Source organism: Palaemon carinicauda, chromosome 39 (assembly GCF_036898095.1).
Source record: "Palaemon carinicauda isolate YSFRI2023 chromosome 39, ASM3689809v2, whole genome shotgun sequence".
In the NCBI taxonomy this organism is placed as follows: Eukaryota; Metazoa; Arthropoda; class Malacostraca; order Decapoda; family Palaemonidae; genus Palaemon; species Palaemon carinicauda.
In genome coordinates, this window is record NC_090763.1 from 12,176,756 (window position 1) to 12,201,454 (window position 24,699).

The following is a 24,699-nucleotide window of genomic DNA, read 5'->3' on the forward strand; positions in this document are numbered from 1 at the left end:
TTGTCCCTTTGATTGAGAAACTAGTCAACATATTTGATAGGCATATCCTTTCTTGTGTCCTAAGGTACCGAGTCAAGGACAAACAAACCGGGGTTCAATGATGATTGTAGACCTGCTTATTGGAGAAGCTGGAGTCCTATCATCTTTAAAAGGGTAACAGATCAGATTTTACTTGGAACAACTATACTCAGCTCATAGCTATTGCTTTTAGAGTTTATGCTTCAACTGAAAAGAAATACAATTTAACCATAAAAGAAACCATTTCTGGTACAACCCAGGATCATAAGTGGTGTACTACCCTTAAATATGCACTCTTTGGTGTAGATGCAACAGTTCCTCCTTTACTTGAAACAGATGGCTCTGTTACTCACTGTTCAAAGGTAAAGGCAACCCTTCTGGCTGATGAGTTTGACAGTAAGCAGAGTAATGAGAAACTTGATCTTCCTCATTCCTGTTTTCCTGAGGCTAAACTAACTAGTTCAGCTTTTCGATCTTGTAGAATGAAAGCTCTCTTAATGGACCTTGATGCTTATGGAAGTGTAGACCCAAATTGTATTTTTCCTTTATTTCTTATAAAGACTGCTGATTTCTTAGCTCCTAAGTTATGTTAGTTTGCACAAGTTAGCAAGAAGAGGAGCTTTTAGCACTTGTTGGAGAAATGGTAATGTTACTCCACTATGTAAATGTGTTTGTGGTAGCTCAAGTCCAACTGATTACTGCCCAATTTCCGTGACTCCCATATTAGCTAATGTTTTGGAATGTCTTGGCAAAACGTCTTGATAGGTTTGGTGAAAGTAATCATCTGTTCCATAGTTTGCAATTTGGTTTTCGTAAAGGTCTTGGAGCATGGGATACCCTTCTTACAATCTCCAATGCTGTACAGAGATGCCTTGATTGTGGTCAGGAAGTTTGTATGATTGGCCTCGATTTTAGTGCTGCCTTTGACCGTGTTAATCATGAGGCCCTTGTTTTTAAACTCAACAGTTGGGAGTGGGTGGGTCATTTCTGAGCATTATTATTGAATTCTTAAATAATAGATTGCAGAGTTGTTGATGGGCGTCATAGTGAGTATAGGAATGTGCTATCTGGTGTTCCTCAGGGTAGTGTGCTTGGCTTATTACTTTTCCTACTATTACTATATACACATGACATGTGGTTTGGCCTATGTACTTGTTGGTAATTTCCTTAACCTTAATAGGTGGGGCAAGGATACAACTTTAAAAGTAGGTCCAAGAAAACAAGATTGTTGTATATGCAGATGATACTACACTCTTTGCATTAATTTCATCTCCTGAATGTATAGCTGAGGTTGCTGAATCTCCTAATAGAGATCTAGCTAAAATTAGTGCATGGTGCAAATTTTGGGGCATGAAGTTGAATCCTAACAAAACTCAAAGTATGATTGTAAGTAGGTCAAGGACAGTGGCTCCTCAACATCCGGATCTCAGCATTGATAATGTTTCTTTAACTCTGTATGACTAAGATTTTAGGTGTGATTCTCAACAGCATATTTACTTTTGAGAAACACATTAGATATGTGTCTTCCTTAATTGCACAAATTGGCTTATTTAAAAAGTCTAAGGATTTTTGGTGATCGATCTATTCTGAAGAAGTGTTTTAATTCTTTCATTCTACCTTGTTTGGAGTATTGATCTCCTGTCTGGTCTTCAGCCGCTGATTCTCATCTTAATTTGTTGGACAGGAACTTACGGTCTATTACAGTTCTTATTCCTGATCTACTCTAGATAATAATCTCTGGCACCATTGTATAGGGTATGTTTTAGTGTAGGGGTTCTAATTGACACCACCTTGTAAGCTTTTCTTTAATGTGTTTTCCATATAAACTTGTCAGATGGTGTATTACATTTGAACTGAAATGAATGATAAAACAAATCAATAACTTAATATAAGCAATGAAAATGAATGTGATTGCAGAAAGTTAACACATGACAACAATATAAAACAATCTCAATGATTACTTAAAAGCAGCTCTTCTAGGAGAAGGACACTCCAAAATCAAACCATTGTTCTCTAGTCTTGGGTAGTGCCATAGCCTCTGCACCATGGTATTTCACTGTCTTGGATTAGAGTTCACTTGCTTGAGGGTACACTCTGGCACACTATTCTATCTAATTTCTCTTCCTCTTATCTTGTTAAAGTATTTATAGTTTACATAGGAAATATTTATTTTGATGTTGTTACTGTTCTTAGAATATTTAATTTTCCCTTGTTTCCTTTACTCACTGGGCTATTTTCCCTGGTGGGGCCTCTGGGCTTATAGCATCTTGTTTTTCCAACTAGGGTTGTAGCTTAGCAATTAATAATAATGATAAGTAGTTCTGTAAAGAAAAATAAACATGGCGTTCTTACCAGGTACCTCCAGAACACACTAATTAAAAAAACAATTTCTTCCGCTAACCCTCGTACACGGCAATCAAAACATGATCACTTTTAGCTATTAACGACTTAAAATGTGCAAAACAATAACGCTGACAACAATCTACGCTTCTAAAATGTCTAACTGTTCTTGAGATTTCATAGGAAAGAAGTTACCTTGCTGAGTGCACGAGGTGGACTGAGTGGGAACTGGGAAGAAAGGGTGGCAACATTCATTATAGCACCCCACAACACAAAAATATCTATCAATTATTATTATACATATGGCACATATAGTATCCATTTTAAAATTGCAGGAAAATAAAGTCTTTACATCTATTATTTTAGCACTTAAATAGTATGGAGCATTATATTTCCTTCAACCCCCACTAATCAACTGGTTCGATTACTCATCACTGGGAAATATATATAAAAAAAACATTTGCATTACATATAACCTTTATTTTTGTTCTGAAAAGTCTACTTAGGCTACATCGTCATTATTATACAGAAGATCATCTTCCGTACCATGCATGTCATTGTAGATGCCACTTTCTTGAAAAAAAAAATTCTGAGCCTTTCAACTTTGACAGAGAACATCAAGGCTGCTTGTAACTTTAACAATTCAGTCATAGGAAAGATAATTACCAGTGTGTATGATAATAATTGTTGTAAGATGTTTGTGATTGGTGATGAAATGTAATCAGAACAATTGTTTCTCTTTTATATGATGTGTGCCAACTAGTTAACAATGTCATATTCTTGGTGCTGTCTACTTGAAATATGGATTAAGGGAAAGGTGACATTGTGTATTAGGGAGAAATTATGGTTTTTTTATTTTGTTGTTTTATTTTGTAAGCTACAATTCCAAAAAGAATTATGTAATTAAATTCTTTGTAAGCTTTGAATTATCAATCTTTTTTTAGATTTAGTAGATTGTATAGTAATATTTTTTATTGTGGTATTTAATAATTGATCATTTATTTTTAGATACACTCAAGATGGAAAAATTGACATCCAGAGTGCCGCTAGGGAGCACAGGGTGTTTAATGGTAGGAATTACATAATGGAAGAAGCCATTACTGGAGATTTTGCCCTTATCAAAGCTTGGAAAGCAGACAAAGCTGGAAATCTTATTTTTAGGTGAGTGTTTCTATGTCTAAATTACAGAACTTGAAATCTTATTTTTAGGCTTTTTTTCTTAATGAATTATATGTCTGCTTTTTTCGTGGTACAGTATAGTTATTACTAAATGACTTCCTGTTGAATAATTAAGATGTCTTGAAAAGATTGATTTTTATTATGGAGAAAGTACAGTACTGTACTGTATAGCAAACTGAGGTTAGAAAAATAATTTTTTTCCTGATATGTAGCCACTTCTTTGTAGAGTAATGAATAAGGCATTTTTAGGTATTCTTTAGGTTAGAAAGAAATATTCCTTATAAAAAGTTGATTCTTAAGGTGCGATTAGATGGGAGATTAAACTCTCCCGAGAGACGGCTACTCTAGCGCGACTTTCTCTACCTCGTGTTTATACTACCAGCAAGTTTTTCTCTCCGAGAGCTGTGAGTGAGTGTCGCGAGAGAAAGTGTCCGAGAGTCGGGTAAGATTTCTCGCGCATCTATTTACACTGGAGCCAGTACTAGTTGACAACTAGCGAGGGTTGAGAGAATATGTCTCAAAAGTGCCATGTTGCTGCTGCATTAATAATTATGAACGAAGTGAAAAATAAAAGGAAAAGAAGTATGTGGGTCCGAAAATGGATAAGCAGAAGGGGAGAAGATGGAGCACATGCAAAATTATTAAGAAAATTGTTTGAGGATGATGCATCGAGCTATAAGAACTTCGTATGTTTGGGGGTTCCTGTTTCCAAATTAATACTTCCAGTTTGCTCTGGTTGATTCCCGTTTCCAGATCAATTCGGAGCTAGGCAGTTCCTGAAGAAATAAAGAACTTTTATATAACACTGTGTAAACACAAAAAAATGCTGGAGTGAGCAGTAAGTGAGGGAGGGTAGGTTAGGATAAGAAAGCATAACATATAAATACAAAGTAACTAGTGCACGTGCCCGTTATATCCAAATATTTAAATTTTAATCATTTATTTAAATTAAATGTATTTAATATTTTTATTTTTAATAATAATAACACAAATAATCTACTGCACGTTCCCGTTAAATTCAAATATTTAAATTAAATATGTAAATTTTAAGCATTTATTTGAATTAAATATTTAATATTTTTTTTTTTTTCAAATTATAATAACAAATAATCTAGTGCACGTGCTCGTTAAAAATAACGGGTATTGAAGTGTGTGTGTGTGTGTGTTTGTGGGTAGTGTTTTTTTTTTTTATTTCTTATTTTTTTTTTTACACTAATTATTTCTTCAGCTCTACTCCCATTTTTTTTCTTCTTTAATTTTCTAGCTTCAGTACACATTAGACTCCGGAGATTGTGCCATTTCCTTGTAATTTCTTTTTTGCTAATTCCCAAGTTCTCAGCTATTCCTTTAATTTTACTAATTTTCAGCTCTTTGTTTCTGTACTCAGGCAAAGTCACATTCCACAGTTCAGGAAATTTCTCGTATTGCTGAATTAATGCAATTGTTTGGTCTTTATTCCACTTTTTTGGCACATGTTCTCTCGCGAGAGTAACAAAAACTTTCACAGATCTGAATATTCACTGGATAGAGTGGAGAGCTACAACCTAGCTCTACGAGCGTGCTGTCTAGAGTGTTTAGACTGTAGCATGCGCGAGAGAAGAGAAACACTCGCGAGAGTAGAGAGAAAATCTCGGAGAGTCCTCTACAGCCTGTTTACATTCCATAGAGCAGCTGTCTGAGAGCAACTCTCGGAAAAAACTCGCCAATCTAATCGCACCTTAAAGGAGATTAGGTAAATTGTTTTAAACAAAAGAAGCATCTGCAGAGAGATATGAAAGGATATCTGTAGGTTCAGAAATCTAGTAACTGTTGGATTACAGTATTACTGTAATTTGATGATACCATAAAGTAATTTTAAAGTAATGGGTTTATGCTGTTTTCAAATGTCACATATTTGGTTTAATCCATGGAAAACTCTAGGAATTAAAAAAAATAAAATTTAAAGGTAAAAGGTAAATGTTAATTGTTGAAAAGATTGACCAATATGCCCAAATCCATTCTGTAAATACAATGTAATCTACCATTGAATAGATTTAGTTTTCCTATTTTTTATCTGTATGAATATTGCAATGAAACAGTTTTATACTGTATACAATACATGGTATGTACTAAGATGGGCCCAGCTAATTGTTATGGCATCGTCAGAACTTGAAACCATTAATCACAAGAAATTAGCAAACAATAGATGTGTTCCATTTCTTGTTTTCACCATTCTATCATGCAGAAAATGGCACACTGATCTGGTTTACACATTTGTTGAAAGAGTATGTTTTTCATTGCAGACATTACTGAGACATTGATATCCTAAGGTTCTGGGTATGTTGTATTTTTTGTGGAACTTGTCACTTGTAGTTAGAAGACAGCTTTTAGGGATGGTAGTATTAAAAATAAACCATGATAATTATCGTTTGATAAAGCTTCACGTTTCTGCCATACTGTATTTGGAGTGGCTAAAAAACTAGTCCATAGAGATTTATCAAATCTTTATTGATATATTTATCAATTAATTAATTTCTTTTACAGTAATCACTTTTTTCCATTACCTCTTCACAAGTGTTAGGCAAACATATTTAATGCTATCACTAGTAACTCAAGCTATTTGATGCTGAATAATTGCAAACCTGTAACATATCTTGAAATGGCTATTCCAGTCTGCAATTAGAAGTAAACTTGTGTTTTGATGTTCTCGGTTTCATTTGCTTGAAGTTGTAACTTACAGTACAGTTGTTAGGTTTTATTAGCCTTTTACCGGTATGTCTTTTTGTCTATGCCGATGTTTCTACTATTCAAATTTAGTCATTTTTCTTGAAGGAAAACTGCCCGTAACTTTAATTTGCCCATGTGCAAAGCTGCTCAAACGACGATAGTTGAAGTTGAAGAAATTGTTGAAGTTGGGGAAATTCCAGAAGACAGTGTACATGTTCCAGCATTGTATGTTGATCGTATCATCCATGGGGAGAAATATGAAAAGAGAATAGAGGTAAGACTACAATTTTGTCTTCATGGTTTCGGTTTGAATAAATTGTAGTACAGGATTTATTACGAGTTTTATAGGAAAATCCTTTATATACCCAATTTAATTTTCAGTCTGGTTTGGGAGCGAGATTTTTTTTACTAGAGGAATTAATATTTTTATGTAGGTTCTGTTCACTACAAAATAAATCCAATTGTCTATATTTTGAAAACATCTTGTTTTTCGAGACTGAAGGGAACCTGTAACATGTTGACCTGGTTTAAGATTATGGATCAGTCCTAGCCAAAATTATCGTTAATTAATCAACTTGCGCGACATTATCACAAATTGAAATATAAAGATTTTTTAATTTTCATTGTAAAGAGCTTATGTATCTCGTTCTGTTCCAGCGTTTAACCTTACGTAAGGAAAAGAAGAAAAGTGCTGCAGCTTCTAATCCTGCAGTAGCTATGAGAGAAAGAATTGTAAGAAGGGCAGCTCTGGAATTTAAAGATGGAATGTATGCAAATCTTGGCATAGGAATGCCAATGCTAGCCAGTAATTATATTCCAGATGGTAAGTTACTTTGCATAAAGTCTTTGAAATTGTTTTCTCATTCTCATAAGTAGGCAAGTTATTTTAATTATTTATGAACACTTGACCCCTTTGATTATTTATCATTCTGCTGCCTTTTGTAAAAGCCTGGTTATTACTGTGAATTTTACTGCTGAATCATCAGCTATTGATTTAGGAGGAGGAACTTACTTTTGGGGAGATGATGTGCAGTTTGCCCTCTTGAATATTTTGATTGTTATTCCTGGGTCAAACTAACATGTATTTCCTAAGGTTTTCATGTCAGGGGATGTGTAGAGACCTGGCTACCACTTGTTACATTAACCATAAAGGCAGACCTGTTCCATTAGTGCATGGATTCCTACTCCCTTATACCCTTAGCAATAGAATTTCAAGCCATGGCTTTTTGCCTTTTCGTACCCACCTTTGGAATGTAATTGATATGGAAAAACACATAATACATTACATTGTTTATTAGGGTAAATCATATTTCTTTTCTTTGGAATTTTGGCACATAGCCTTTTCTTCTTCAGCGATGGCATCTTCAGCCCTTGGATATAATGATTAAAACCTTATCACTTGGGGTTTGGGAAAGTGCTTTTGATGAAGGCATTTGAATAAGCTAGATTGTCTTGAAGTGGAACAGTCATTTAAAATGTTTTATTTTGTCGATTCAAATATTACAAATATTTCTTTCTAGTAGCATATTACAATGGTTTAGATGCTTTTACAGTACCTTCTTAGTTAACCTTTTGTGAATTTTGGTAGAGCCAAACTTTTGGTTATTTTGAGGTAAATTTTATACAAGTGTTTTCCTTTGGATGCTCTTTCTTTTCCTGTTGAGATGAAGGTTCACATAAGCATAATTTCAATGATAAAAATCTATACATTACCTGTATTAAACCTCATGATGTTCCGGCTTCACTCCCTGACGAGTCTATTAGAATCACCTGATGAAGGTGTTTTAAAAACAGCTTTGTTCCGTAACCGAAATACAAACCACGCTATTTACATTGGGTTTACCTTTTAGCGTAGCTGAAATGGCGAGCCATTAGAATTTATCGAGGGTGTATTACCCCCGCGCTAGTTAGCAGGGGGGTAGGGGAGTGGTAGCTAGCTACCCCTCCCCCCCTCACACACCGGTGAACTGCTTCACTTTCACTTTTGGCTCGGACATGGACAGACGTCTGTCTTTGTCCTCGCTTGGCAGCCATTGTTTGTTTTGTCTTTACTTAATCACTTACTTTTCTTTTACTCAATATATATGTGAACATTTTTTCATGTTTATGTATATATTTGAGTATAGAAATCAGTAAGTTTCCTTTTCAGAGTTTGTGCTTGTGTGTGTAGTGTACGATATCTCCGTGGAGCCCTCGGCAGTTAGGCCACCATGGTGTAATTTCATGGGTCGCGATCGAGTTTGACTTCGGTCTTTCTCTCTTTCTCTCTTTCTCTCTTGAGGTCGTTAACCCTTTTACTACGTTACTTTTACTACGCCTTTGTAGCTTCCTTCCCGTGTGGGGGGTTTTCTACGCCGTACGTTTTGTCTCCATTAGTTTATGAATCTAATTGTATTTGTTTATTTTTCAGCTTTGTAGAACGATTCCTTTCGGGGTTTTCGTTCTTTCTTTAGTGTTCATTCTTGTGTTCCTTTCCCTCAGGATTCCTCTTCGGAGCCTTCCCGGGGGAATGAATGTTAACTAATGATTTTTGTTTTATTTTTCACAGTTACCGATCTAGTTCGTTTCTGTAATGTGACAACGGAGTGAGCTGTCTTGTTGAGGCCTGGGGATTCGGCTGTTGCTGCCTCCCCTATAGATCTTCGTCAGGGGCGTGTCTCCTTCTCCTGGAAGTACTCCCGTGACGATTGACAGCTCTCCAGTTCATTTTAGAACACTCAGGAGGCTCGCCTCCTTAGGTGGGTAACTTTCCTTCCGAGGGAAGTTTTTCCTGTTCAGGCTTGAGTTTTTCCCCTTTGGGGGTTCTTCTCTTGCCTTTTTTTTTGTGCGACTATGCTCTTGGTGCTGAGCGGTCGCACCTGCAGTCACGCTCAAGGGGCTGGGCAACTGCAGGAGCCCCTCTTCGGAGGTTTGCTCCTTTTAGGTCACTGGCTGACCTGTCTCTTCTACGAAGTGTTTCTTTTTCGTTCGCGAGAGAGTACACTCATAGAGACTCCTCTTCGGAGGACTCTTCTGCTGTTGTTACTGTTGGCCGCCTTCGCCGTAAGGCTCACCGTCCGCTACGTCGTAAGGGCCTCCCATCTCCCTATAAGGGTGCTAAGAGGCGCCTTTTTGAATCTCCGTATGCAGCCTAGACTCCTTCTTGATCTTCCGCCCCTGGTGCAGATGGACAGCAGTCTGACCTCGTCTTCCGACGGGCAACGGTCTTCCCGACGGACAACGGTCTTCCCGACAGACATCAGTCTCCCGACGGACAACGGTCTTCCGACAGACATCAGTCTCCCGACGGACAACGGTCTTCCGACAGACATCAGTCTCCCGACGGACAACGGTCTTCCGACAGACATCAGTCTCCCGACGGACAACGGTCTTCCGACAGACATCAGTCTCCCGACGGACAACGGTCTTCCGACAGACATCAGTCTCCCGACGGACAACGGTCTTCCGACATACATCAGTCTCCCGACGGACATCAGTCTCCCGACGGACATCAGTCTCCCGACGGACATCAGTCTCCCGACGGACAACGTTCCCTTCGGGGCAAAGGGTTGCCTCCCACGGGGGTTCTTCCCTTGCGTGTAAGGGTTCCCCTGCGCGCCCTTCTGCAGTGTTCTCTCCTGCTCAGTGTTAGCGCACAGGCGCTCTCCTGCTCATCAGCGCTTTCCTGATCGCTAGCGCTCTACTGTTCGCCAGCGCTCTCCTGTTCGTCAGCGCTCTCCTGATGATCGTCTCTGCTGTTCCTGTTGGTTCCTGTTACGCGCCCTGTGCGCCCACGTTCGCCCTCGCGATCTAGAACTTCGGTTCAGGTCTTGGACTCTCTTCTACGCACAGGATTCCACGTGTTGCCTTCTGCTCGCCAGCGATCACCAGCTCGCCAGCGACCACAGACGCGTCAACGTTCGCCTGCTTGTCAGCGATCTCCTAAGCGTCAACGATCGCCATCGATCTGCCACGCGTGTCGGTTCCCCTGGACACCATCAGTAGCGATCTAGCGCTCACCTGCTGTGGACCACGATCTCCGGTAGCTGAGTCTTGCCGTAGATCTTCCTCCTGCTCGCCGGCGCTCACCTTTACTTCTGTCCTTCTGTGCGCCAGCTTTCTTCAATCGCCAGCGCACATCTGCGCCAGCTTTCTTCAATCGCCAGCGCACATCTGCGCCCCCTTTTCTGCCACCTTCCTGATGCACCTGCGCGCCTTCTGTTAGCGCGATGCGCGCTAACCATCACTACTCTCTTACGCGTTAGCGATCGCCTACGCGCCCGCGCGATTCTTTGCCTGCGCGCTAGCGTTTTGTTAACGCACCACCGCTTGCCAACGCGCCGTCGCTTGCCAACGCGCCTTCACTCACCTACGGGCCATCGCTCGCCTACGCGCCATCGGTCTCCCGACCGCCTGCGCTCGCCCGCGCGCCCACGTTCCTGCGCGTCCACGTGCCCGCGTGACCGCATGCCCACGTGCCCACGCGACCGCGCACTTGCGCTCCAATGTTCGCCCGCGCGCGAACCGACGGTGTTCCGTGGCGCGGACCGACGGTGTTCCGTGGCGCGGACCGACGGTGTTCCGTGGCGCGGACCGACGGTGTTCCGTGGCGCGGACCGACGGTGTTCCGTGGCGCGGACCGACGGTGTTCCGTGGCGCGAACGTCGGCTTGATTCCTGCAGTATCCATTGCTAGCCTACGGGTCATCGCTCGCCGACCACCAGCTCTCGCCCTTCCTACCACGCTCGCCCTCCTTCTGCACTCCTTCGCGCACTTTCGTTTGCGCTCCTGCGTGCCCGCGCATGGGTGCTTCCACGATCGGCCACGCGCAAGCCATTGATTTACCATCGCGCGAGCTCCAGGGCGATTGCGACCGCAATTCCCGTCGGGGTTTCGCAACATGGCTAGCCTGGCGAGTCTTCTGGAGCGTATTTCCAGAACACGGTCCTCACCCCGTAAACGCAGAGCATGGCACATGCAAGAGCAGGATGAATCTTCAGGGAGGTCTGAGCAACATTCTTCTTTCCAGAACCTGGGTTAGCCCTTCCCCGTCATTCCCTGGAAGGGTTTTGCCAGGGAGCTTTCCATTCGAGCTTTCTCCGTCGGCCAAGGGGTGACTGGTTTACCCCATCCTCTTCTCCATCTCGTGAAAGGGGCTTACCAGGTCTTTTCCCTCCTCGGTTGCGAACCGAGGTTTTGTACAAGGAAGCTTTAGGAAGATCATGGGTACTTTCCTCCTCTCGGGCTCAAGCACCTTGGCGTTTCGTCGCCAAGTTTCGAACTTGCGGGCAAGCTCGATGTTGGACCATCTGGACGCAATGACCGAGGGCTTCCTCTCGGGTGTCTCATCCGTGGATGTCGACAAACTCAGACACCCTTCCATCCTTGGGAAGAGCTTGTTTGTGCCCAAGGACAGAGATATAAACAGCGGTGTGTGGAGGAAGTCGACTTCCGTTTTCACTCCTCCAAGGCGCTTTCTTCCAGACCCTGCAGGCCTCCAGCGCCTCTTTCTTTCAGCCTCGTCGGCCTAAGTTATCGGACCGGCTACGGCAACTAAGACAAGGTGTCCAATAGCAGTCCCCTCCTGTCAGGAACAGGTAGCACGGGAGGCGCTCCCGGGGGGGCATAATCCTAGAGGGAGCGGCAGAGTTCACGAACTCTAGGATTGGCAACCCCCCTTGCAGGTCTCACGCTGGGAGGATGCCTAAGGTTACTCATCCGGATAACAGCTTCCTGATGCCGATTCCTGCACGATCTCCATGATCAGCCAAGGATATCGCGCCTGCCGTCTCTGTCAGCGAATTCAGTGTCACTGAACCTCTATGCCATGGGGTCGGCAAGAGTTTTGCCCGTTTGGGCAGAATGATCCATGCTTTAGGAGTAGGTCCTCCATAGGATCGTCAACAGGTTCACCCCCCGGCTTCTTCAGTCTATCCTTTCTCGTAGGAAAGCATCTGAGACGGGAATTCCGTAGTCGATCTCTCATCCCTGATCAAGTTTGTCGAACAAACTTCGTCCAGCGTGGAACAGCAGAATCGATCAGACTGGTAACGAGGCGGCAGGACTCCTTAGGCCCTGGATCTGAAGGATGGGTACTTTCAGTTTTCATTCCATCCATCTTCCAGGAAGCTCTTGGAATTCAGCCTAGCCTACAGGTGTTCCTGCTTAAGATGCGGTGTGGTGATCCCGCCGTGGCATCGCAGGTTTTTCCCCAGAGAACTCTCCCTGCTTTCCTCATGGCCGCTCAGGAGCAGGCTTCCGCCTTTTGGAGGTCTGGTCAACTCCGGTAGGCTCGGGTTCGACCTTCTTCAACGCCGGGACAAGCTTCCGGATTCTTATCATGAGTGAGGGATCATGGTAATTTGCTAGGAGCCTTCTCTACTTCTGCCTCAACATCTGGAGTATCTAGCCATGATATTGAGTCAACGGCCTTACCGCGTTGGAAACCCCGCTTCTCGTCCGTCCAGCGAGGTTAAGCAACGTCGGGTCTGGTCGATACTTGGATGGGTGACCTCCTGGGGACGCCAGATGCTGTTGCCTCCTCCTCCGAGCCTTCCCTTCAGTTGACTGTGGCAAGGCTGAGGAGAGTCGCAGTACCTGTTATCAGTCAAGCAGAGCTTTCAGCCCTACCTTGGAACGTTTCCTAGGTCTCTTTTCCTCATTGACCCGTCTAAAGTCCCGAAGGTTCGCCTCAGGATAAGTTCCCTGTGGGGCGGCCCAAGTTCCGGTGGTTTCAAAGCAACGATTAACCGGACTTTCTGGCCCCTATGGGACCAGCGGAACGATTAGACCTGCAATGGGTGTTGACCTATGGAACCTCTTGATGGGAGTGGATATTCTCGTCCTTTCCCCACATTTTCGGTTCAGGCCTATGGTCAGGACCTGAAGGATACCTCTCCATCATTCGGGCAGGCTTAGGGGCCGTAGTCTGGCCCCTCTACAGATCCTACAGCTCCTGCCGAGTCGCTCCGTGCGCGACGACTTCATGGTACTGGCGTATTCCAACCAGCAAGGGACGCATTTTCATACCTTCGCATCTTGCAGTAGAGATACTGAGATGATTTGAGATCCTCTCAATACCACTATCGGCTCGCTCATTCCGGGCAGAGGAATGTTCTCTCCAACTATCTGAGCAGAGCCTCGTAGATAGAGTGTACCTGGGGGTCTTTGGCCTTTAGTAACCAGCAAGTCCTGGCCTGGGGGACCTGATCGCGACAGCTTGGAACTTCAAGCTTCCGCTGCTCTTCCCCCCAGTCTCAGACCCCAAGACTCTTTGGCTAGATGCATTCCCGGGATGGTGGGACATCATCGACCCCTGCGTCTTCCCTCCTTTGTTGTCTGTTGAGAATGGGTCTCAACAAGACCAGGTTGTCTGTCAACCTTTCAATGGCCCTGAGAGCTCCACTGGGACTATACGCAGAACGGTTTCCGGACCCTCTGCTTCCCCTGACGGAACTCCCGGGAGAGCTTCTCCCACGGCACAGGCTACTCAAACAACCACACTGCAACATCTTTCACGAGCCGGGGCATCGCTTCGGCTTCACGCCTGGAGACACTACGCCTCCTCCTCAAGAAGAGACAACCCGCTACAGTCGCGGGGCGGAGGTCGCGTCATCTGCGATAGTCATCCGCAGGGGTCTACCAGGCGAAGTGGAGTCTCTTCTGTGGTTGGTGTCGTGGGAGATATACCTCTTCCCTTGAGACCTCTTCTCCAGCAATAACGAACTTATTGCTTTTCGGCGGGAGGAAACTCCTTTCCGCTCTCGGCAGTAAAGCCTGTCGCTCAGCCTTTCCCTGGCCTTCAGGCTGAAAGGAATAAACTTTTTCCTTCCCGGTGGACCTTTCCTCGCTCGTGCGAAGCTGCGAACATCCCTGCCCCCAGTCGGAGTGAGACCTCCAACATGGAGCATGGTTTGGACTTTTTAGTCCCTTAAGAGATCTTCTCAAGACCCATTACGTCAGGCCTCTGATCGTATTCCGTCTTGGGCCTCCTGCTCACTCTGGCCGCGGCCAGTGTGTAAGCAATCTTCTTGGTCTCGTACGACTCCGCCCTTTCTAAGGAATGGGGGAAGGCAACATTCAGGTTCGCTCCTGAGTTGTTGGCTAGACTCAGAATCTTGGGGTCCCGGCCCTTCGGTCCAATTCCTTCAAGATTTTGAGTCGCCATTCTGTATCAGATGACCCAAAACCTTCTCCTTCTTGCCAGTAAAGGAATCGAGGGGTTATCTTTTGGAACAGCTGCACTTTGTCCTCATGTGCAGCCGGGTTGGGAGCACAAGAAGGACACTGGGGAGAGTCACCAGTATACCTCTTCAGCTCGGACTCAAGGACATTCATCTCGACCTGAATCCAGACCCTCCCCCGTCACGTCGCCCTACAGCACGATGTTGGATACATCGCAACGTCCCTTGCCTTCGAGTAATACTACTCTGTGACGCAGGTGCTACAAGCTGGAGTCTGGAAGCGTCTAATGACCTTCGCAGCCCGCTTCCTGCAGGACGTGACCCACAGGAGTATCGATACGTTTCTATCGCTCTGTGGTGGCTACACAACAGCTGGTCTAACCTCAGGCTCCTTTTTGGACAGGTAGCAGAAGGTTGAGGGCATTGTTATCAGGTTTTAGTCTGCATGAACGAAAGAAGTATGTCTGGCCCTTACTACTTTCTTCATCATCCCCTCTACTGGGAAGCAGCATCCTGGTCTCTGCATAGCTGACCTCAAATCTCTGCAGGTAAACCATGCTTCCTTGTGTTCCGAGTATTGAGTTAATACTGTCGCGTCCCCCATACCCTGACGAGGTGGTATTGGGAACGTCCTAACCCAGAGTTCCTTCTGGAACTCCAGGTCAACTGCCTAGGACGGGTCATACTTCTTCCTTCACACACAAGCTTATGTAGGCTTGACCTGCCTAGGATGGGTCACACTTCTTCCTTACCACACAAGCTTATGTAGGCCATACGGTTCCTTGCGGAGCAAGGAACTTGTGAGGTGCAGGGACTCCTTTTCTCGAGTGCGACTCACTCAGATTCTGAGTTCCCGGGTAAAGCCAAAGCCAGTATGGCTGGGGACTTTCCCCCCTTCCTTAGGGGTAAGTCACCCAATGTAAATAGCGTGGTTTGTATTTCGGTTATGGAACAAATGACAAATTCGGAGATAATTTGTATTTTTCCTAACCATACAAACCTTAGCTATTTACATATATTTGCCTGCCAGCCCTGTCCCCCAAGACAAGTCCTACCTCTAAGTGAAAGTGAAGCAGTTCACCGGTGTGTGAGGGGGGGAGGGGTAGCTAGCTACCACTCCCCTACCCCCCTGCTAACTAGCGCGGGGGTAATACACCCTCGTTAAATTCTAATGGCTCGCCATTTCAGCTACGCTAAAAGGTAAACCCAATGTAAATAGCTAAGGTTTGTATGGTTAGGAAAAATACGAATTATCTCCGAATTTGTCATTTTTGGTTCTTTTGTTGATTATTGATGATGATTGCTAGTAAGTACCGGGAGATGATGAAATCTTAATTACCTTCGCCAACTTTGTTGCAGCAAGGTTATGTTTGGATAGGCGTTGTCTGCCTGTTTGTGATTCGCATAACTCCAAAACCAATTGACCGAATCTCATGAAATTTGGTGAGATGATTGGCCATGATCCAAAGACAATTTGAGTAGAATATGAGAATAATTGATCAAAAGGTCAAGGTCACAAAAAAGTTCATGTCACAAAAAAGTAAAAAAAGAATATCCTTCCCATATCGTGGTAAACTTTTATCCTATTTGCATGGAACTAGAGCCAAAATGTGCATAAGTCAATTGCATATATTGTGATATACCACTTCATTTAGCAATGTCATTACCCTTGTTGGTGTATTTATGTGTTTGTATGTGTGTTTGTGATTCGCATAACTCGTAAAATGTTTGACTGAATGATTGGCCATGATCCAAGGACAAACTGATTAGATTTTGGGAGTGATTGAGTCAAAAGTCCAGGCCAAGGTCACAAAAAGGTCAATAACATCTTTTTACCATATCTGGGCCGATTTAAATCTGATTTGCATGAAACTGGTGCTGCCAAAATCTGCGTAATTCAATTGCTTATCTTAATACATACAGCATGATAAAGTACAGTAATGTCATTACCCTTGTTTGTGTATTTATTTGTTTCTATGTCTGTATGTGTGTTTTTGATTCACATAACTCAAAACCTATTTGACCTAATCTCATGAAATTTAGTGGAATGATTGACCAGGATCCAAGGACAATTTGATAGGATTTTGAAAGTGATTGGGTCAAAGTTCAAGATAACGAAAAGTTCAAAATGTCGTTTTGCTATATTGTGTTCAATTTTTATCTGATTTTCATGAAAATATTGCCAAAATGTGCATCATTCAATTGCCTATCTTGAAATATACAACATGATCTAGGCGGAGGTTTGTACTCAACCAAGTGCCCATTCTAGTTCTCTATTTGTTCCTATATGAAGGCAAACCTTCATCCCTGGATGTGAGAATTAATTTAAGCGCAGCTGGAACTCGGCAGTTAAAAACTTCTGAAAAGGTGTCACCATAGCCAGTATTTAGTGTTATGTTTCTTGTTCTTAAACCATAGCTTTTTTTTTGTTACCTGTTGAAACTGGTGTAGTGTGAATTACTTTTTTTTATGTTTATTTTAAATTAAGTACATAAAAACACTAACCTCTGTAACATGCCTTATATTCTTTCACTAGGAGCTATTTTTATAATTTCTTAAATGTTTCCCAAATTAATCTGTACTATTTTTTAAAACTTTGTTTGGTTATTAGCATTTATTTAACTACTCTTAAAATTTCGACCATTTAAAATGTGTTGTGTGTCACTTTGGCTTGAGCTTCTTTTCTATTTTCATTTACATTTCACATGTTCCCTTTGGCCTGTTCTTAGAACTTAAGTTATCCAGGTTGCACCTCAAGAACAAATCCATGAGGCAAGGACTCGGTATAAATGTGACTTAGTGGTCTAGTTCAAATTCTGTATTTTAAATGTGCAGTATGAGGCTTAATGCCTTTGACTTTTAATGCACACGGAAGCTACTTGTATTGTCCCTTCCCTTTGGTCATCACGTTCAAACCAGTCTTATTCAAGTCTATCAGTCAATGGTATATAAGATTATAGCATTTTCTATACATTTGAAGGAGTTTTAAGGTTGCACCTGGGAAGTCATTCATTTTGACACTAGGAGGCTCGGCTAAGGTATATCCTCTAAAGGTCCTCCCAAATTTTGGAGACGAAATTTGAAAAATAGTAATTCAGAAAGGAAAAACTAAAGATTCTTTTTATTTTTAATTATACTTGCTCAGAATAGGAAAAAAGTAATGTAAGGGCTTATTTTCAGAAAAAAGGAGAAACAAAAATGCTCATATATTTAGATAGATATACAGTAGATGCAAACGGAAATTCACCCCGTCCCATCACCGCCCCCTTTCCTAATTACAACCTGGAAGTTTCTGCAATTTGTGGGAGAATTTGGTTTCCGAGTGTATCTCTCGAGTAACTTCCTCTTGCTAAGCTATGACTACTTTGTCTCCCCCTATCCTAGGGATGAGGAGAGACAATAGCCATATGTCTGGAAATGCTGCTGAGCATGACAGAAAAGATATATATATATATATATATATATTATATTATATATAGCCAGACATATTGCTCTTCATTTCATATGAGAGATTTAACTCATGCACTCCTAAAAACAGTAGTACAGTACATGTTCTGGTCTGTTCCAATCATATAAATCGAGGAAGGTACCTCCCATTCCCAAATTTACATGATGGTGCACATTTTCACTATACAGTACAAAGGTTAATGACAAGTGTATAATTTATCATAAAGTACTTCTGTTTCGTTTTAAAGTAATAGTATATGCCAAATATTTAGGTTTTTTAGAGGAATAGTATATACCAAATATTTAGGTTTAGTTAGTAAATGCAGTATAATCAGTTATATAACCTAATAAGGAAGAATATATGCTAATTATGCTAAACTAATATGGAAACATTCAGTATAATCATACCTGGTAAGGAAAAATATTGATGCATCAAAAACTTGGAGATATAGTTTACATTCCTGTGACCAACAAAATAGGCTTCTAAATACAGCATTATTTCCAGTAAATGAGCAAACTTGATTAACGGTTATTAGCGTGAAGGAAATATACTTTATTATGTTTTAAAATGACCTAGAAATTAGAATTTGAGTGATTTGTTTGAAACTGGTATCAAATTTGATTTCATATTTGTAGGTACTAATGTTCAACTCCAGAGTGAAAATGGTGTTCTTGGCCTTGGGCCATTCCCTGTGGCTGGGGAGCAGGACCCTGATCTAATCAATGCTGGAAAGGAAACAGTCACCGTAATTCCTGGAGCATCTTACTTTAGCTCCGATGAAAGCTTCGCCATGATCCGAGGGTAACTAAAAATATTTTACTAATCAATCATCTTTACTTATTTTTTAGACGAGAAGTTAAAATGAGTTGCTTTACAATAAAATGGACTGTAGTAAAATTTCATGTCACTTTGTTAAAGTATTGTGGATATACATTGTTTTTTTTTTTTAGGAATTTTCAAGATTATTTGTCAACTTTTTTTTGAGGAATTTTCAAGATTACTTGTCAATTTTGTAGTGTTTCAAACTTGTGGCATGCATGAAATATTACCAGTGGTACAACTATGCATGAAATATTACCAGTGGTACATCCTTGGTTGTAACGGCAATATTTAACATTAGTGGATACCATTTGCAAATCAGTTGCTGGATATAAAGAAGCTCTATTTATATTGATTTCATCTTCTTGATACTTCTTGGCACTATTGAACAGCTTTGCAAATGTTGATTCATCATTTTTTTATCTGTAAACTGAGAATTAATTTTAATTTTGAAATAGATTAGATAGTATTGAGGATTGATAGTACAGTATAGTATTGTGTTCCTACTAAGGTTTTTATGTGGATATCTTCCTAGCAAAGCTGGAAACAAAGTAGGAGAGTAGCTATATGACAGGGAATGAGGTTGGGAGACAAGCCTACTGCTTTTGGCAGAGGCAGAATTTTGTTGTCCATGACCATGGTTAAAGTTTTTGGGAGTGTTACCCTTGTTCAACTTTGCTTGCTTCTGTGTGATGATTGTGTGACTTATGTTTTTAGAAGTTTGAATATTCTGCTATTGGGACGTTTTCAGAAAAGATGATCTAGAGTGTTTTGAAATGGTCTAATATAGTGTTTCCTCTAGAGGCTAGGAGTGTCTAAATATGTAAATTTGATTGTCTGTTCATGAGCCTATCAAGTGCAAAATTAATGTTAGTGGAGTCCTATTAAATGAATTTCCAGTGAACAGTGGAGTACTCCAAGGAAATATGTTGTCACCTTACAGTATGTTGTTTATCCTTCTTGTGGATTTTGTAATGCTTAGAACAATTGGAGGTGGTGAAGAAGCTTTGGACTGAATTGGTAATAGGGAATTAGCTGACCTAGAGTAAGATGATGATGCTTTTCTCATTAGCAGAGCATCACAGAATTTGCAATGCTTGTTTACCAGAATTCATGAAATAATGCAGGAGGTTGGTCTCGAGATAAATAGAAGTATGCAATGGAAGATGAAATATCATTTGAAGGAGAAATGATTGTGGTAGAATCATTTAAATATTTAAGAACTTACTGTACATATGTAATACAGGGTCTTTAGAATTGGAGTTTAATGAAAGATTGAAGAAAGCAAATCAGACAATGACTAGTTTAAGTAAAATTTGGAAATCAAATCGCCTGAAATTACATATAAAAATCTGGCTATATATCAGTTTAGCGAGTTCTGTTACAGTATGGACATGAGTCACGGTATGGCAATGAAACAATCTCCAACAGATTTAGTAGATTTGAGAACAAATCCGTCAGAAGAATTTTGGGAGTCAAATGGCAGGACAGTATTAAAAATGAAACTAATAGAGATTACTTGATTGCCCTGTGGATGAGATCATGGTGAGGGGTAGATGGAGATGGTTTGGACATGCTCTTTGCAGTCCCCCAAGAGAGATTTCTTCACCAAACATTTAACTGATATTTTCTGATACTGCATTACTTTGGGACTGCCAATCGTTACAGAAATCTGACCAAATTTTTACGCTGAAAAGAAAGTTATGATGTTTTCTCGTAATGTTTGTTATCCAATGTTTGTCAATCATTTTTTCAGGGGGCATGTTGACTTGACCATCTTAGGTGCAATGGAAGTGTCTCAGTATGGGGATCTGGCAAACTGGATGATTCCTGTAAGTAACAGTGTTTTACATTTAATACATTTAGGTTGAAATAATACCTTTATATTGGGTTCCATTAAACTATTTTAATAACAATTATATAAATGGTTCAAAGCACATTGTTTACATCAGTCTAATTATTAAGTAAGTGTCTTGTTCAAAGTATTTTTTTTTTTATTCAAGGCAATTGATTCCCTAATTAAAATCTTTACTTTAGCAAATATAGTAAGGGGAGGTAAAACCCCACTAATTTTAGTCATAAACTCTCTTGACATGACTTAAATGAAGTATTTTTCTCATTTCATAATGCTGCATTCCAGGGCAAGATGGTGAAAGGCATGGGAGGTGCAATGGACCTGGTAGCTTGTCCGGGTACAAAGGTTGTAGTAACCATGGAACATTCTGCTAAGAACGGTAGTCACAAGATAGTAGAGAGTTGCAGTCTTCCCCTCACTGGTAAAAACTGTGTCGACATGATCATTACTGAGAAGGTAATAACTACATAGTATTCTTCTGGTAATTTTAATTATGGGCATGTATTGCTGATACAAGTGATATTAAATTATGTGGCTGATCATTTAATTGAGAGCAATTGTAAGTGTACAGTACAGCATTTGGAAATATTTAGGGTAATATAAGAATAACAATTAAAGGTACTTATAAAGCATTTAATAATGCACACTAAACTTTTTTTATAACACATGATTGAAGTTAATTGTTGCTATGAGTTATCATAAAGTAACTTTTGATCTTTTATTGGGCAATACATGAATTATATCCATACAATACTGAATTGTTCCGTAACCGAAATACAAACCACGCTATTTACATTGGGTTTACCTTTCGGCGTAGCTGAAATTGACGAGCCAACAGATTTTAACGAGGGTTAACTACCCCCGCGCTAGTTAGCGGGGGTAGGGGAAGGGGTAGCTTGCTACCCCTCCCTCCTCCACACACCGGTGATTTGCTTCACTTCACTTTTGGCTCGGACAATGAACAGACGTCTCTGTCTATTGTCCTCGTTTTTTGACAGCCTTAATCTCTTTTTGCTTTTCCTCAGACTTTGTTTGAAGTTGGCCTCGCCCTTTGCTGTTCATCATGCGCAAGTGCCCTGGGATTGCCAGCCGCCCTTGCGGTACATTCATGTCTGCGGTGGATACTGATCCTCACACCCTTTGCCCGCAGTGTCGAGGCCGACGGTGTGATAGTGAAAATACATGTAGTGAGTGTAGGGAGTGGTCTGCCTCCCAGTGGGTGAGGTTTGCCCGCCGGCGTAAGAAGAAGTCCAAGAGAGACCGTTCTCCTTCGAGGGTTGCCTTGAAGGAGGAAGGCTCTCGGGACTCTTCTTCCGCCGCCCAAACCTCCTCCGAAGCTCCCCCTTGTCCGGCTCCTGTTGAGAGGCCGCCGAGTGGGAGCGCAGGCCCTAGTTCTGTTTCCCGACCTCGGGGTGCGGGAGAGGGCGTCGCCTCCCATAGCGGGGTGGTTCCCCCTTCTCCTTAGGGGGAGGATTTTGATAATGTTAACTTTTTCAGTTGGGGGCCGCTGTCAAGCAGTCGCCGGTGATAGCAGAGGTAGATCCTCTGTCTATCGTCGACGTCGTGGTGGCAGAGGCTTCCGACAAGTCTGGTCAAACCTCTGCGGCGCCTGATGGTGACGACGTTGCTGAAGGCTCTCCTCCCCCTTGTGTACATCCTTCGGAGAGGGAAGGGGGTCCTATGGGCTCTCCTGCGGCTAAGTCTTCCCCTCGAGGGAGCACTCTGACTAAGACTCCTCTTCGGAGGACTGATGATCCTGACGACCTCCCTCGTGGCCGCCTTCACCGCAAGGGCCTCCCGTCTCCCTATAAGGGTGTCAAGAGGCGCCTTTTCGAGTCTTCAACTCCGTCCTCCGATGGGGACTCCTCACCAGAAGCAGTCTGTAGCAGCAGCGTCCTTAAACCTCTCCGGGGATCGTTCACGTTCTCCTACGCCTTCCAGACCTTCTACTTCCTGTGCAGACGGCCAGCAGCCTGATCTCGTCAGCCGACGGGCACTGGTCACTTCGGGGCAAAGGGAAGTAGCCCACGGTGTGGGCACTTCCCTTGCGCGTCAGGGTTCCCCTGCGCGCCCTTTTGCGCGTTCACGCGTAGTTACACACCAACGCTCTCCTGCTTGTCAGCGCTCTCCTGCTCGTCAGCGCTCTCCTGCTTGCCAGCGCTCTTCTGATGATCAACGCCCTACTGCTCGCCAGCGCTCTCCTAAGGATAACGAATATCCTCCTGTTCCTGCTGCGCGCTCAGCGCGCCAACGGTCTCCTGAACGCACTAGATCTCCCGCTCGTCAACGCGCACCTGCGCTTCCAGTTCCTGACACGCGCCCTGTGCGCCCACACACCCTAGAACTCCGGTTCAGGACTTGGGCAAGGGCTTAACTTCTCGCCCTCGCGATCCTGCTCGTCAGCTTTCTCCTGCGCAGCAACGCGCGCGGTCTCCTGCTCGTACATCTAGAGTTCCTGCACGTCCACGCGCCTCCTCTTCCTGAGCACACTCGCGAGTGTTCACCTTTGCGCGTCGCGCCGACAGTTCCTGTGCAGCCTTCTACGCGCCGTCTCCCTGCTCGCCAGCGTTCTCCAGCGATCTCCGACGCGTCAAAGTTCTCGTTCTCGTCAGCGATCTCCTGCGCGTCAACGAACTCCAGCGCGTCAGCGTTCTCCTGAGCGCCGGCGATCTCCAGATCCTCCGCGTGATCCATCGCCTGCGCGCAAGCGCTCTCCTACGCGTCAGCGCCCAGCAGATCCGGAGAAACATATGTCCCCTGCGATCAGCTCGCCCACGCGCGGTCGCTCGCCTGCGCGTTCTACTCGCCATCGCTCGCCTGCGCGCCAGCGTTCGCCAACGCGACATCGATCGCCGACTCGCCATCGCTCGCCCACGCGTCACAGGTCCCCTGGCCTTCAGCGGTCTCCTGAGCGCTCTCGTTCGCCCACGCGCTCACTTGCCAGCTCGCCCGCTCACCCACGCGCCCGCTTGCCCGCTCGCGATTGCTCCCGCGCTCGTTTGTCTCCGCGCCACTGCGCAACCGAGCTCCAACAGCCCCTCGCGCGCGCCTCTTTCGTGTCACCCTCGCGCGACCCCCGTTCGCGTCGGGTTCCGCAGCTCGCGGCAGCAGCAGGGACGCGTGTCGCCAGGTCGCAGTCAGGATCGCCTCCTCCTAAGCGCAGGTCTCTTTTGCAGGACAAGGAAGGACCTTCGGAGAGGTCAAGGCAACATTCTTCCCCTTCTTTTTTACAGGCATGTCCAGTGGTGTCCACTCCGAAGGATCGCCCGATCCCCTTCCCTCCAGCGGGAATTTCGGACTCTGTGTCCGTGTCTCGGCAGTCCTGGTTTGGTCCTTTAGTGCAGGCGTTAGTGAAGGCTATGAAGCCGGCACTCGCCGATCCAGGACACAAGCCAGCGGGAAGAGAAGGAGAGGAGTGGACTTCGTGGTGACTTCTTCCAGGGAGAAGTTGGTTCCTAAGAGGTCCATCAGTAAGGCCCCGTCCCCTTTGCAGTCGTTTTCTCCTTATCTCATAGACGAGGCTTTTCCGTCCTTGGTAGAGTCCAGTGAGGCGGCGGTCTCCCCCTCGGCACCAAGGGGGGAGTCACCTCCTCGTGGAGGAGAATCGTCTCGCGCGGAAGGTGCCTACCAGACCACTTTTCTGGAGTCTTGTATCCCGCCCAGGAGGGAACCTAAGGACTCCAAGACGTTGCCAAACTATTCTGCACGTATTCGTCAGGAACCAGCTAGACCCCGGGAGAACGTTCACGTGTCTCCCCAGGAAGAGCTTCCGAGGACAGGAGACTTAGCTGCCAGTCCGCAGGGAGGAGAGCAGCAAGAGTCTGAGCATGCCTTCTGGCAGATCCTGGGCCTGATGAGACAGCTCAACGGGTTCATGGACCCTGTGATCGCCCCCCCGTGAAGGCAAGGACACGGTCCTGGATCAGGTTTATGGGACTCAGAAGCCCCCAAAGGCCAGCGCGGCTCTGCCCTGGTCCAAGGGGCTGAAGAGTGCTAGAGCCAGGGCTAGTGCTCTGCTCGCATTACTCGCTACCTCCAGTCGTTCTTCTGCCGGGAACAAACTCCTCCCACCTCCTCGTCTTCAGCAGAGGAGGTATTTTGAGATCATGGGGGAGTCTAGCCTCGCTCTTCCCCTCTACCATTCGGTAGAAGAGCTTACTAGGGGAGTTCCT

At 43.8% G+C, this 24,699-nt stretch overlaps 1 protein-coding gene and 1 pseudogene across 1 annotated transcript in view; both read left to right on the forward strand.

Moving 5' to 3' along the window:
* SCOT (Succinyl-CoA:3-ketoacid CoA transferase) overlaps positions 1-24,699 on the forward strand; it is a 59,943-nt gene that overhangs the window by 20,695 nt on the left and 14,549 nt on the right. Inside the window, exons 5-10 of the mRNA XM_068362542.1 lie at positions 3,367-3,519; positions 6,349-6,517; positions 6,901-7,066; positions 18,489-18,654; positions 20,429-20,504; positions 20,813-20,983. Coding sequence (XP_068218643.1) covers positions 3,367-3,519; positions 6,349-6,517; positions 6,901-7,066; positions 18,489-18,654; positions 20,429-20,504; positions 20,813-20,983 — 901 coding nt within the window. The remainder of the gene's footprint in view (positions 1-3,366; positions 3,520-6,348; positions 6,518-6,900; positions 7,067-18,488; positions 18,655-20,428; positions 20,505-20,812; positions 20,984-24,699) is intronic.
* On the forward strand, positions 12,644-12,762 carry LOC137631511 (5S ribosomal RNA; annotated as a pseudogene).